At 38.5% G+C, this 16,282-nt stretch overlaps 1 protein-coding gene across 1 annotated transcript; it reads right to left on the bottom strand.

The window, feature by feature from the left end:
- Positions 1-369: 369 nt before the first annotated feature.
- LOC121862360 (microtubule-associated proteins 1A/1B light chain 3A-like) lies at positions 370-10,218 on the bottom strand. The gene is made up of 4 exons (XM_042360599.1): positions 10,016-10,218; positions 3,582-3,744; positions 3,261-3,348; positions 370-2,932 (listed from the first exon to the last, which is right to left on the bottom strand). The coding sequence occupies exons 1-4, from the start codon at positions 10,056-10,058 to the stop codon at positions 2,858-2,860; spliced, it is 369 nt and encodes a 122-aa protein (XP_042216533.1). The 5' UTR covers positions 10,059-10,218; the 3' UTR covers positions 370-2,857.
- Positions 10,219-16,282: the final 6,064 nt, after the last annotated feature.

Below are 16,282 nucleotides of genomic sequence, written 5' to 3'. Positions count from 1 at the left end.
CAAGGCTGGTTTGAGAAATTTAAGCGTCATAGTAACCTTCACATCATCCATCTCACAGGTGAATCTGTAAGTGTTGTTGATCAGGCAGCCCGTGATTACCCCGACACATTTAAACAGAAATTTCGCACCCAGATCTGTTTTGGTGATGGCTAATGCTCCTGGCCACCCATAGTACCTAGACTGTTTAAAGATGGTCCTTCCTGTGGGGATTGTGTTCTTACCACCAAACACAACTTCATTTATCCATCCAATGAACCAAGGATTCACTGAAACCTTTAAGAAGTACTTAATTACCTCTGCTACACTTACATGCAGCTGTTCATCACAACAGATGATCCTGACCAACAGTCAACGGTCTAATTTTGGAGCAAAAAAAATTAATATCTAGATGGCTATTGAAAACATTAGCAGAGCATGGGAAGACATGACCAAAAACTGTATGAGCAGTGTGGCAAAATGTGTCACGATTTTAGAAGCTTTGATGTGGAGGAAAACATCACCAGGGACATTGTCCAACTAGCCAATCAAGCTGGACTTGTTGAAGGAGGAGTTGCTGACATCACAAGGGAGCAGCTTAACTGCAGGAGCTGGACAAACACCATTCTAGTGAAGACACCAAAGATACTGAACCAGAGTAAAAACACTAACTGATGCCTACTGGATGTTGTATGATTCCCTTTAATGACTCTAATATGGTGTGAAGAGATAAATCTAAAATGAATATGCCCACTATGAGGAGCTGCTACGTGAAAAGAAATGAATGGCAAGAGACAGTTAACCCTTAATTCCTTCTTTGTAAAGGAGGAGAATGGGCCACAACCTAGCCCGTCTTTCCATCAGTAGCTGCTGTTTCTCATCTCCCACAGTTGCCAGGAAGGAGTAGGTGTGCAACAGGAGCAAGGCAGTGGTAGTAAACTACACGGTAAGCACTGAAAAAATTAACCGTTGAGTGTTACTTATTAAATTTAGGTTCATTTATGATGATAAAGTCTTCAATGGAATATGTAAGTTGAGCATTGTCACCTTGAGACAGTCATTTTTGGTTGTTTTATTAATGTTGTGGTGGAGTTGTTTGCTTCCCACTTAATGTTTGCTTTTCATACGGAGGTGGCAGAAATTCAATTGTATTTCTAGGTACAGGAGGTCCCCAGGTTGCGAATGAGTTCGGTTCCGGAGGACGTTCTTCAGTCAGACCTGTACGTAAGTCGGAACAAATGCTACGTGCATACCGTACTTACATAACAACGTTTAGAATCCCACTACGGTATATCATGGCCTAAGTCCTTCGATACCGTACATCTAAAATCACTTAATGTAAGACAAAAGAAGAAATAGGAATGACAAAATACAATAAAGTTAAAAAAAAATAATGTAAATTTAAAGTTTGATGTCGTTCATATCGGTGGGTGTTCATAAATCGGGGACCCTCTATTAACTGCAACTTTTTTCTAACGTTTATGACCTATTTTGGAACATTTAATCATTATTTTGTAATTCTCTCTAAAAAAAAAAGTATTTAAAGGGATTTATTTATCATTTCAAACAATTTCACTATAAGCAAGAACATGTTATAATATGGCCTCTTCTAACGGATATTTCACTTGCCAAACAAGCTCTAGAACGTATCTCATCGTCTGTTACAAGAGGTATGATAGCACTATGGTACTTTTAACATGGGTTGATATAATTGAAAAACTTTAATTATGGAAACTGGCCAAATATTCATAATATGAGGCTCTTGACCAAACTTTCTTTTCACCTGTAAAGCCTTTCTTAAGTTAGGGAACAGACATAACATTTCTTACAGATGAACTGGGGTGCTGAATCTACCGACCCCTTATAGGTTACATCTCACACATTGTATGTTGGTGGCATAAAAACAAAATTTACACCAACCAATTTATCTTCCATCTAATAGGCTCCAAGTAGAGACAGAGATATTCATTAAGTCAACTACAACTAATAACACCAAACATTTGGTTAAAAATTAAAATGAACTCTGCATATCATCCACTCTAAGAAAGCAACATACATCCTGTAATATAAATGAAACATTGCAAAACACTTCTAAGCATTAGAATATAAACTGAAAGGTGGCTTTCCTCTACATAAATTTACATATACAGTAGTAGTAATATCTTATCACCCACCTATAGTAAGGGGATACAGCAGTCATGCAACATATGACACATAAGGAAGTACAGTACCATCCCTCCAATACTGTATATGATGTGCTGCTCAGAAACCATCCTCCTTGCAACAGTTATGTAACAAAGACACTGGTTGCAACATGTAAACTGTCACCTCCAGAGTATACAATACACACCCTAATTGGTTGCACTGTGAGTCATTTTAAATTAATGCCTTTGTTGACACTTAGACTACCTATACACCTCACCCAATCACTAAAACTATTTCTAGTACTGCTATCACGCTTACTGTGTAACATCACATTTACTGTGTAAGATCAGGATACTGCGAACGTAGTACATATTCGTTCTGGGATATTCAAATTCATAGCTGCAGGTTTTGTCAATACAGTACTCCCAATACCCAATTCTTTTCAATTTATTTTTTCTTCACTACTGAGCCAAAAAGAAGTAACTTTAATACCAAAAACCTTCCACTTGACAATTTTTTTTCTTTCTCGTTGAAATGGATAAAATTCTAATTACTGGTGAAATGGCCTAATCTCCTGTGGGAGTAACTCTGCCAGCCATTTGCACACCTCTGAATGATAACTATGAGAACACCAACAAGCTATTTGTATGTACAGTACAGTACCAGATAACAAATAAGTGAGATGTGTGATGTGATGGTCTGCTGGTAAGTGGTGAAATACTGAAGAATGGGAAGATCATTGTCCAAATACCTCCTGTGAGGCGTAAACCATGTACAGGAACCCGTCTTCGTGGCGATGTTGCTCATACACCTGCAAAATAGTCAGGCATCTGTACCTCCCAACTTTAATTCTCCCTTTCTCTGTAACTTATTACCAGAATTCTCCTTCCCTTAGCTCTTTTTAGAAATCTCTTTCATCTCTACAATAAAATGTTCTTACGACTACAGGTCCATCCTGATGCACAATACAATAAAACCTGTTTGCAGTGTGAATGTCACCTAGACATGATCATCTGACCTGCAAGAAACTTCAGAGGACTTTCAATTTAATCCTCCAGATGTCAAAACAATATACAGTACAGTTCACTACTAAATTAAACCATTCTATATCAAGTATAAATATTAAATGTGTGATGTACCTGAGCAAGAGTGTTGGAGACGTTGGCAAGGGCACGTTGGTTGATGAGGAGGAAGAATGCTTGAGTTGGATGTAGTTGCAGACGCCGCCTATTACAAAGGGATTTAAGTACAATATTAAATTATCTGCTGAGCAGAAACCATCTTCGAGAAAACCAGATTTCTCAATAATGGAAAAATAATTAACTAAACTGAAAATCTAAGAATACAATTTTACAACAGTTTTATCCTCTTAACATTCTAGATAGCAGATCCTAAATGACTACTCATTAGTGACCTATAAACTGTATAATTATCAAAACACATTTACAGGTATTACTGACCTTATAATCTTGACAAGCTCTCCCATGGTGACGTGGTCCGGAACAAGGAATTTAGTTTTGTCAAGCAGAGGGAGATGTCTCTCGCCAGGATATCTCTCTATGATCACTGGGATTTTATTTGGATGTTGTTCCCTGATTTGTTCCACGTCTCGCTGACGCTGGGCTGCAAGCATAATCAGTTTGACTTATATTTCAGTTTCTACAAGGAGTAGTTAATACAATACAGTACTGTACTGTACAGTATCTTCACAAACTAAGTTCCTGCCAGAGGCCAGTTTCACCCAAATGTACAGTACAGTAATATATTGCACTGCAGTACACTGATCCCTCTGTTAACGAATGCCTCGGTTTATGAAATTTCGGTTAACAAATTACCTTCCATAAGATTCTTCACTTCGGTTAACGAAAAAATTTCGGTTGACAAATTCCTTACAAATTTTTCCCAACATGTTTTCGCCTGCTCACCAGCTGTAGTATTAGTCCGCCAATACAGTAATCGGTTTTAGGGCTTAAATTCGTTACCATTTGAGTAAATATCAAGAAGGTTGTACTATTCAATAATTATCCAAGTCTTATATTACAGCTTTTAGTCATTTTAACAATTATTTAACATAATTGAAGTACAGGGAACTAGTTTTTAGCATGCCAAACAGCCACTCAACACACCCAAAATCAAGGTAGGTAGATACCAGGTAGCCTCACGCAGGCCCATAAGAAATCACTAATTGGCAACTCTACTCTCGAAATCGCTAAACCACGTCCCTTTTGTCACTTCATGCGTTTGTAATATTGTGGTATTATTATCTGTATAGATTCTTTCTCTAATCAAAATATACTAGCAGGTGGCTACAGCGCAATAAATCATTGTTATAAAAGAAAAACACTCCACTTTCACTTGTAAATATCCCGCTTCTACTGTTTGATGTAACGAAGTGGGCGGAGCTTAATAAGTGATGTCATCGCTAGCCAATCAGCAACGTTGGATTGAATCCAGCGGTCGCAAGCGTCACAAGAAAGATATTTATATTTGTTTTATATATTTAATCTGTGGCTCCAATTAAAATAAAACAAAAAAATCTCCATTCCAGACATTTATTGTACAACTCTTAATACCATCATAAGCCTTCAAAAATACATAAATAATAATTTCAAATTTATTTTCATTAGCGTAGAGCCTATGGGAGTGAGGCTACCTGGTATCTAACCTACCTTGCCCAAAATGGCATCAGTGTGTGTCCCTGCTCAGTAGAGGAAGCTTCTTGCTTGAGACTTTCTTGAACATAAACTATTTTTACATTTTTCCAGTACTGTACAATTATTGGTCATTCTGAAGTTTATTTTACATAGTGACAATATATAATGCAGTGCAGTGTTGATTTAAAGAAAATAATCTTGAATTACACCAAGTGAACTAAAATTTTATGGGTGAAATGGCAGCCTGGAGTGACTTCTCTTCCACCCCAATGCCTTCTCTTCTCCCTTCTCCTCCACCCCCATTCTAATTTCCATCATCATCATCAACCAGGAGCCTTCTACATGCACACCTCAAAGTAAGTGTACTTGACTGCATTTATTTTTAGTTTGTATGTAATTTTCGGTGAGCTGGAACCAATTACCCAAAATCCCATTGAAACAATGGTTTCGGTTAACGAACAACCTTCTGGAACGAATTGTGTTCATTAACCGAGGGACCACTGTACTGTATATTACAGTATTACTTCTACCCCTACAAATTTCATCTATGCACTTTTTTTTAGAAGACGTAACAGTTACACCTTGATAATTCAAATTGCTTGGGTCCAAGTTGTGTTTGAATAATAATAAAAAAACAGTATGGATGTATGGGTTCCAGCCACTAAGTGGGTATTTTCACAATACGGAAACTAGCCACATAGTAAAATTCATTAACCTTTAAACCCCAGGTGACGTTCCTAAACGTTCACCTAAGCGACCCCAGGTGACTTTCCCGAACGTTCTTAATTTTTGCGGCATATTTTGAATGTCCAGGCGGGAGGAAATCCTTTGTATGAGAAATTTGTGTAACTGACAACTCAACTCATGTGTATTTGTCTAAAGACTTGTGCCTCATGGTCAGTTACCCGTCAGATATTGTGAAGGATACAAGTCCTTATGACCCACCTCACTCCTCCATACCCAAGTGCAAGTGAAGGCATTTCCTTGACAGTAAGTGCTGTTCATCAAGAGTTGCTTGATTTGTGTGGCATTGATATAGTACAGTATTGGGTAACAAAGACAATGATGAGGAAACAACCCAGATGATGTCAAATTTGCTGAGGTGGTGAGGACAGTGATAGGCTTACAGACTGGCATTTCCTCCCCTCCCAGCCAACCACTGTGAACCACAGAGCAAAGATATGGCAACTTGGCGCAAGAAGTGTGGTGCTGCCTTATGTATTCCATGTGACAAAGACTTCCACGCAACCAAGAAGTTCTGAATTCAGTTAAAGTACATGTACAAATAAAGCTGAATTATTAGATAAGTTAAAAGAGGGGATGAGTGCTGCCGTGGCTGGTTGGTTGTTTGGTATAGGTATACAGTAGTGCACTAAGCTAGTACAAGTTGCTATTTGCGATTTTGCCTATTCATGCCATTCCTTGGAACCTAACAAGGGTTTACTGTACTGTACAATACTAGTATTCCTTTGGTAAGAGAAATTCTGTTAAATTACAAATGAGATTAACCACCATACAGCATTTGATTAACTGGCACCCCCTATTGCTGGATGACAAAGCTTTTACAGTACAGTACTGTTTTAGGTTGAAAAGTTCATCAACACGGCAGAAAGCCTAAGGCGGACTCAAAAATATCAGTAAACAATGTCAAGTATGTATGTGTATATATATATATATACACAACTAGACCCCAACTTACGACCGACGGGACCTACGACCGCCGCAGTTGTGACCATTTTTTTTTCATTTTTTTTTTCAAAATGACACGCATTTTCTATACCGAAACGTTTCCAGTTAATGTAGTCTCCATGTATAATTAGAAAATTATGGGGGCTCTGTGTGCATTCAGCTGACTAGATTAAAGGTAAGTGCTCAGTCACACCGTATCCATTCCTCATTATTTATTACTTTCACTGTACTGTATTTCATTGTAGATTTTTTATTTAAAATTTTATTTTTTTATCTATGTCGGACTTACGACCATTCGGACTTACGACCTGGATTTGGGTCCCTAACCCCGTCGTAAGTCGGGGTCTAGCTGTATATATATATACTTACGACTGCTTCGACTTACAACCGTCGGGACTTACGACCGCCGCAGTTGTGACCATTTTTTTCCCCCAAATGACACACGCATTTTCTATACCGAAACGTTTCCAGTTTATGTAGTCTCCATGTATAATTAGAAAATTATGGGGGCCCCATGTGCATTCAGCTGACTACATTAAAGGTAAGTGCTCAGTCACACTGTATCCATTCCTTATTATTTATTAATTTCACTGTACTGTATTTCATTGTAGATTTTTTATTTATTTATTTATTTTTTTTATCTATGTCGGACTTACGACCATTCGGACTTACGACCCGGATTTGGGTCCCTAACCCCGTCGTAAGTCGGGGTCTAGCTGTATATATATAATATATATATAGTCCCCGACTTACGACCGACTCGACTTACGTCCACCCGCACCAAAATGTGGTCAAATTATGTATTTTTGAGTCCCAAAGTCAGTGCATAGACAAAATTTTCATCTGTAATTCATTTTAAAATGGCTGGCAAGCTTAAAGGTGGGTGTTTTGTGATGCTGAGAAGAAAAAGAGACCCAAATTTTCAATTTTCTATGTGTTATTTAAGCATTTCCGACTTACAACCTGGATGTCGGTCCCTAACCCCGTCGTAAGTCGGTGTGTGTGTGTGCGTGTACTGTATACAGTACAGTTCTGTAACCAGCATTTAACTGGCTCAAGGACTGTAAACTTTATCAAGGTTTGTCCGTGCAATCGTAGCATTTTATACAGATAATTCTGCCTCACCTTTCCCTTTTTCTCACCAAATTTGCAATTTCTGTATTATATTATACAGTACATTGTACAGTACCTGTACTAGCACTACTGATGCCACTTTATTGCACTGAATTTTACCAACCTTAAACAGTAAAAACTATTGGTGATGGAAGGAAATACAGTAGAGTACAGTACTGTATACAGCTATGTGCTGTACTGTACCAGTTACAGTATTTCATTTTCATTGAAATATATACTACAATTAACTTGCATCTGAGTTACTTGCAATGCAGCTTTTGTTCCACTAACAAATAAAAACAAACTATCTTTGATCTATGATTTTGAACAAAATACAACACTGCATAATACAAGTTAGTAAATAAATGCCTTGCCAATCACTCAATAGAATTAAAGAATTTTTGTTTCAAAAGGTCTTACCTGGTGACTTGAAGCAGATATATTATTATGGTTCTATTTAAAGTGTGTAGAATGACTAGTGTTCATTCAGTCAGCCATATTTCAAATATAGTATAGACAAAGAGATGCATGGCTGGCTAAACTATTGTAGTGCTAAAGTTCAATCTAGAAAATGTTTAGAAGGCTAATTATATGGACAAATCACGTCACATAGTCCGTTGTGAAGGCCAAGACTGAATGATCCTCAAGAAACCTAACATAACCTCTAGCGAGACAAACATAAGTTATCTGCCACTGCGAGAGACAATGTGATGAGATTTGTCAGTACAAATGTCCATGGTGTTTAAAAAATCTAAGTTACATTAAAATGTTTTTTACTTTATCATAACTGATGTGCATTTTTTCTTACAACCTAACTTTCTCCTAAAAAAAAAAGCTAGATTAGTTTTGGTTTAGTTCATAAGTGTTTCCATTACAACCTTACATTTCCTTGATACATTTTCAACGTTAGCATACTGTATCACGTGGAGTGATGTCATTACATAAAACACAATGGCAACAAATCTGTTCATCTTACACTGAAGTATAATGACAGATCAACACCCTGCCACCAGAGGAAGATTTTTTTTAATAGTAATAATTAGTAAGTACAGTATTGTATTATCATAAAACTTCACTGGCAATTATGGAGATTACCATCGTGGTTTTTGTTTTATTTTTCAAGTTCTATAATATAATTCTAAGATTTGGACTTTCTCCAAATATTCTCTCAGGGAAAATGGGCAAAGCAAACCTAACCCACACTACCTTGCAACTTTTTAAGCACAGGTGTACAATACTGAGTTGTTTGTTTAAAAAAATCTATAATGTTTTATTAGAACAAATCCAGTGAAGGAACAAAAAAATAAAACTTTAAATTTACTTATAAAATGGCAAATAGGATGTAACTTCTGCATTCTCAGCAGTGATTAGTAAACAAAAACCATCTTTTATTTAATTTTATCCTCTTCAACACCAATCAGCACATTAGCCGCTTGGGGGGTCGGTCATGTCTGTTACGCACTGTTGGTAAGTACTGGGCATGCACCGGCTCCTGAATGTATCTCGACCTGTTCCAGTGTTGGTCAAGTGTATAATATGGTCTTGAAAGAGCTCATACTCAGTATCGTCACAATGCTGGCAAATTGTTGCAAGTTTACAATTCTCAATCCGAAAAAGTTTCCCTTCAATAAAATGTGTTTGATTTTAGCTAGAACAAGTCATAGTGCAATGGAAAAAGTGGCAGTCTTGAGTTATAGTCCTGGAACACTGAACACAAACATCTCACACACTGTAAGCTACTGAGATTAACTCATTTTTCCTTACTTCCCCACCAGATTGGCAGAAAACTCATTAAAACAATCAGAAAAATCTCCCAAGAAAACAAACCAATTTGAATAGTGTGAGCATGACAGAAAATTTCTATATCTTAGATTATACTTTGTTATATAATTTGGTAAAATATGTTTGATTTAGCTCAGTTAAAGAAGTGCAAGATAAGCATTCACCATGACGGAATTAGACTTCATAACTGCCTAGATCAGAGCTTTAATGGCATATATAGCACACATGGGAGGTATTAATATACTAAAAACAGGGAGATCAGAATTGTCTATCAACTCCAAGAAACGTAATAGCCATTTTTTCCATTAATATTTTTATGATTAAACAGGATGTGTTCTCTCACCATTAAACACAGCTAAAGTAAGTCAATCTCTGATCATAAAAGTATATGTAGGCCGTAAATATTTCATCATTGTTGGACCTTCAATATTATAACTAACTGCGTTGGAATATTGTACTAGAATTAACACATAACATTTAATTCTGAGATTCTGAAAGTTTTATCAGGCATGGTCAATGAAATACCGTGCTTTGGATCACGTCCTCAGATAGCTTTAGGTAATATTAACGACAATTTGGTCATGTTATCAGACGATGACGCACTTGAGAAAATGGTGATGGACAAAGAACGTAAAAGCCTTCAAATGTTTACTTACCGAAATTTCGCCTTTCCCTGAATGGTTTGGCTTGGTTGTTCATGTTCACTTGTTTATTGGTAACTAATAATTAAATTAAACTATATAAAACTCTATCAATAACTATATAACAACGATAATATGTAGGTTGTTAAGTCGTCTCGTGCAGCTGCGACTCCTCTCAGCTGTTCCAATGTTTTGTTTACATCTGAGAGCTGTTCCCCCACTCAACAACTGACTTTTAATGCCTAAAGTAATATGTCCTTTAATAACCTTAATATAATTACTTTTGAGATTAATAATTATTTTTAGTAAATCTGTAGATACGTAATAGAAGCACTAATAGAAGAAATAAGTTAATAATTAGTAGTTGCGCAGTGATGAGTGGGGAGGTGAATCTACCAGCCGCTGCCAGGACCACCGAGGGACGCCATTGGTTCTATTATTAAACAAGCCCGTGTGGAAGGCGCTCCCAGCCAATCAGCGCCTCCGTTACTAAGATCCTCTATTGGTGACTGATGGCCCACGATTTTGTAAATGATTGTAATGGAGATAAGACAGGGAGATTAAAGAAGAAATAAACATGGGATTTCCAGTTAAATCTTTCTAAATTATCAGTTTTTATCATATTTATTGATTAATCTCAATACGTTGATATCAAAAGTAACGAAGCCGTTGACACGCAGTCAATCACAAAGAATGTGAGTGAGCTTGAGGTTCCTTTTTGAATGTCGGCTTTCTGTGATGTTTTCCCGCCATATTGAGTGGACAGCGGTGGCCAATCAGAGGAGGCGGTGGAGTCACGTGACCGTAAGTGGTGTGCGACGTTGTCAGATGTGGCGACTAGTGTTAGTGTTTGTGACCGAGGCGCCCGGGAGTGTCTGTGTAGTGCTTCTCGCCTGAGCTTCTGTGAGAGGAAGGTAGATTAAAGGAAAATACCGCTGAACAAGTGTATTAAAAGTTTAAGTGAGGCATTGAGTGTAAAAAGTGGATGAGTTTGAAGTGCGATAGTGCCTGAATCTATAAGAAATTAATATTAAGGCGAGGTTCCCTTGCGGGTGGAATACGCTGTGTGTAGGTTAACCGTGGATGGGATAACTTGTACTGAGGACATGGATTATGGTCTCTTTCTTCACTGATTCAGGTAAGTTGCACCTTCTGGCGATTCCAACAATCACTTTCCTCATATTAGTGCATTGAGCTGTGTGTTATTGTGTTGTTAAAGGGCTGAGGAAGTGAGTAAATGCATGATTCTCAGATCGCCACCATGTGATTCATTTGTACAATGGCTAGCTGAGCCCCCCTGAACGCTTATCGCCCAGCACATCCTTCCTCACGATAAATGCATTATGTAACTTACTGGTTAACTCAGTGTTTACCCAGATTGTCAGTTGGCAAGTTGGATGAGATTATGCACTGGGCATTGAACACGGTAACGAGTACTGAATTTGGAAACGTGTCGAACACTGCATCAACAAGTATTAGTGACTGGCCGATACGAGTGGTGCATGTTTACATAATGTAGAGTACAGGTATATCAAATTGGTTCTCAAGCAGAGTAAGGCAGGCCTGGTGTTTCTTAATTCACCAGAAAGATGTCCATAGAAATTTCAGGGCTTATGAAATTAGTTTTGTTTTTGAAACCAGATTAAATACATACAAAATCTTAGGCATTGGTGCAATTATTAGGACCTGATGTGATGGCACCGTATTAATCTAATTCAGTGTGTCAAACCTAAACTTACAACCGAATTTCAAATAACATTTTTTTTTACATAAAATCTGGATGGTAAAAAAAAACACTTTAGTTCATGCCATATCGCGGATTTAATTTTGTAAATTTTGAGGTTCATTTCGGTAGATTTTGACGAGTAAGTAGATTGTTAAGACTTTCTATTGGGGCAAGGTTGCAGAGGAAGAGGGAGACGCTGATACTGTGTAGTGTCATACAAGGTCACTAGTTCACGGTCATAGGTCACCGGGTGTAGGAATCTAGGTTCAAGTCAAGTTGTCACTAGACTGGTGTCTTGGGAGTACGAGTCAAGTGTCATGTTAAGCCAAAGAGGTATGGTATTAGACGGGTGATAGTCTCGAGTCATAACAAGCTAGTAAGTGGCCAAGGGTCACCCCGGGTCAAAGAAGTTCTAGCCTGCTGCCATTACCAAATCTAAATATCGTCAGGTTCGGCGCTGGTCTGGAAGTCATATCAAGATGAATTGGTTTAGAAGTCACTGGACCACTAGGTTTGGCCCTACAAAAATAATTGATTTTATTAACCAGTGGACATAACGGAAGTTCGTAAATATTCAGCAGCTGTTGGACAAAGCGTAAATTAATATATATATATATATATATATATATATATATATATATATATATATATATATATATATATATATATATATATATATTATATATTTTTTTTTTATGTAGATCCACAATGAAAACGTGGGTAAGATAAATATGTGTGTGTGTGTGCGCATGAGAGAGTGAAGTTACAGTATTGTATTTAAATAATACGAGATGGACAAGGCTGTAGTCTGTTGAGGTACTTTAGGGTTGTAAGCATTGACAGCATTGACAGTGTGATTGATCTGATTGTCACCCAGGGGTTTGCTCGTAATATGAAGGGTAAAGAACTGCCGAAACTATTTTATGATATAACTACTTCAGTGTATATATATATATATATATATATATATATATATATATATATATATATATATATATATATATATATATATATATATATATATATATATATATATATATATATATATATATATATATATATATATATATATATATATATATATATATATATATATATATATATATATATATATATATATATATATATAGTATATATATCGTGCAGACCCGATACAAGTTAAAGGGTTAAGGATATCGTGCAGATTATCGGTACACCTGTGTGTCGCAAGTTACATATTGACGTTCGTTCTCACGGAATCTGTGGGATTTGAAAAAAAATAATCTGAAATATATTCGTGTACTTGTTCTTCAGCTGTGCACCATTCAGTGTTGGTCAGACAGCAATGTATATCTTTATCACCCCCAGTTCATTAAGTTCGATCCAACATGCCCATTGTGACAGCGGATAAATGCGTTGGTGTAACGTTAGTTAATTTACAACAACACTGACCACGTGGACTCCAGTCACCGCGGCGATATGCAACAAACCTCAAAGTTTATAACTAAAAAGTGTTGTCTACGTAATTGTTAATCACATGACCTTTACAACATATCCAAAATATCAACAAATACTTCGTCACACTGTAGCTCCACCTACCTGATCGTTGTCACCGCCTCACAACATAACCCTCAGTCACCATCCCTATCTTACAGCTGATCCAGAAGGATACTATGACAACCATTCCACGTAACTACTGCAATCCCAAATGCTGATACAGTAAATTCCCACGTGAACAACAACTGGCTCATTACAGAACTACGTGACAAGCTACAGCTTGGCCACCACCAACTATCCACATTTTACCAAAAACAACTATCACTCATCACTTAATCAACAACTAACTATACCATACTTGACTAACAACTCTCACAACACTTGACCAACAGCAACTATCCCAGCACCGACCACCACCACCAACTATCCCACAGCACCTGACCACCACCACCACCACCAACTATCCCACAGCACCTGACCACCACCACCACCAACAACAACTATCCTACAACATCTCACCACCACCACCAACTATCCGACAACACCTGACAACCTCCAACAACTATCCTACAACACCTGACCAACAACACCTGGTCACCACCATAACAAATATTCACAACACCTGACCAACAACAACTATCCCACAACACCTGACCAACAACAACTATCCTACAATACCTGACCAACAACAACTATCCCACAACACCTGACCAACAACAACTATCCCACAATACCTGGCCAACAACAACTATCCCACAACAACTATCCCACAACAACCATCCCACAACACCTGACCAACAACAACCATCCCACAACACCTGACCAACAACAACTATCCCACAATACCTGGCCAACAACAACTATCCCACAACAACTATCCCACAACACCTGACCAACAACAACTAATCCTACAACACCTGACCAACAACAACTATCCCACAATACCTGACCAACAACAACCATCCTAAAATACCTGACCAACAACAACTATCCCACAACACCTGACCAACAACAACTAATCCTACAACACCTGACCAACAACAACTATCCCACAACAACTATCCAACAACACCTGACCAACAACAACTATCCCACAACACCTGACCAACAACTATCCTACAATACCTGACCAACAACAATTGCAATACCTGACCAGCAACAACTATCCCACAATACCTGACCAACAACAACTATCCCACAACACCTGACCAACAACAACCATCCCACAACACCTGACCAACAACAACCATCCAACAACACCTGACCAACAACAACTATCCCACAACACCTGACCAACAACAACCATCCCTACAATACCCGACCAACAACAACTATCCCACAACACCTGACCAACAACAACTATCCCACAATACCTGGCCAACAACTATCCCACAACACCTGACCAACAACAACTAATCCTACAACACCTGACCAACAACAACTATCCTACAATACCTGACCAACAACTATCCCACAACACCTGACCAACAACAATTATCCACAACACCACTCAACAACAACTATCCCACAACACCTGACCAACAACAACTATCCCACAACACCTGACCAACAACAACTATCCCACAACACCTGACCAACAACAACTATCCCACAACACCCGACCAACAACAACTATCCTACAATACCTGACCAACAACAATTGCAATACCTGACCAGCAAAAACTATCCCACAATACCTGACCAACAACAACTATCCCACAACACCTGACCAACAACAACCATCCTTCAATACCTGACCAACAACTATCCCACAACACCTAACCAACAACAACTACAATACCTGACCAGCAACAACTATCCCACAACACCTGACCAACAACAATTGCAATACCTGACCAACAACTATCCTACAATACCTGACCAACAACAACTATCCCACAACACCTGGCCAACAACAACTGCAATACCTGATCCCCAACAACTACAATACCTGACCAACAACAACTATCCCACAACACCTGACCAGCAACAACTATCCTACAATACCTGACCAACAACAACTATCCCAAAACCCTGACCAACAACAACCACAATACCTGACCAACAACAACCATCCCACAACACCGACCAACAACAACTGCAATACCTGATCCCCAACAACTACAATACCTGACCAACAACAACAACTATCCCACAACACCTGACCAACAACAACCATCCTACAATACCTGACCAACAACTATCCCACAACACCTGACCAACAACAACCATCCTACAATACCTCCGACCAACAACTCACAATACCTGACCAACACCCACCACCAACAACTATCCCACAACACCTGAACAACAACTATCCCACAACACCTGACTAACAACAACTATCCCACAACACCTGACCAACAACAACTACAATACCTGACCAGCAACAACTATCCCACAACACCTGACCAACAACAACCGCAATACCTGACCAACAACAACCATCCCACAACACCTGACCAACAACTATCCTACAATACCTGACCAACAACAACTATCCCACAACACCTGACCAACAACAACCATCCCACAATACCTGACCAACAACTATCCCACAACACCTGACCAACAACAACTATCCTACAATACCGCATCACACAACAACTATCCACACACTGACCAACAACAATCCCACAACACCTGACCAACAACAACTATCCCACAACACCCCAACAACTCACAACACACGACCAACAACTATCCCACAACACCTGACCAACAACAACTATCCCACAACACCTGACCAACAACAACTATCCACCCGCAACAACAACTATCCCACAACACCTGACCAACAACAACTATCCACAACACCTGACCAGCAACAACTATCCTACAATACCTGACCAACAACTGCAACACCTGACCAGCAAACTATCCCACAACACTGACCACCAACAATAACCCACAACACCTGACCACCAACAACTATCACCCACAATCCCCCGACCAACAACAACTATCCCCAACACTGACCAGCAACAACTACAATACCTGACCACCACCAACAACTATCCCACAACACCTGACCAGCAACAACAATCCTACCACAACTCCCGACCAGCAACAGCTATCCC

This window comes from Homarus americanus, unplaced genomic scaffold (genome assembly GCF_018991925.1).
Source record: "Homarus americanus isolate GMGI-L3 unplaced genomic scaffold, GMGI_Hamer_2.0 scaffold31037, whole genome shotgun sequence".
NCBI classification, from domain to species: domain Eukaryota; kingdom Metazoa; phylum Arthropoda; class Malacostraca; order Decapoda; family Nephropidae; genus Homarus; species Homarus americanus.
Note: the sequence above shows the minus strand (reverse complement) of the source record. Positions and strands in the feature narration are given on the sequence as shown.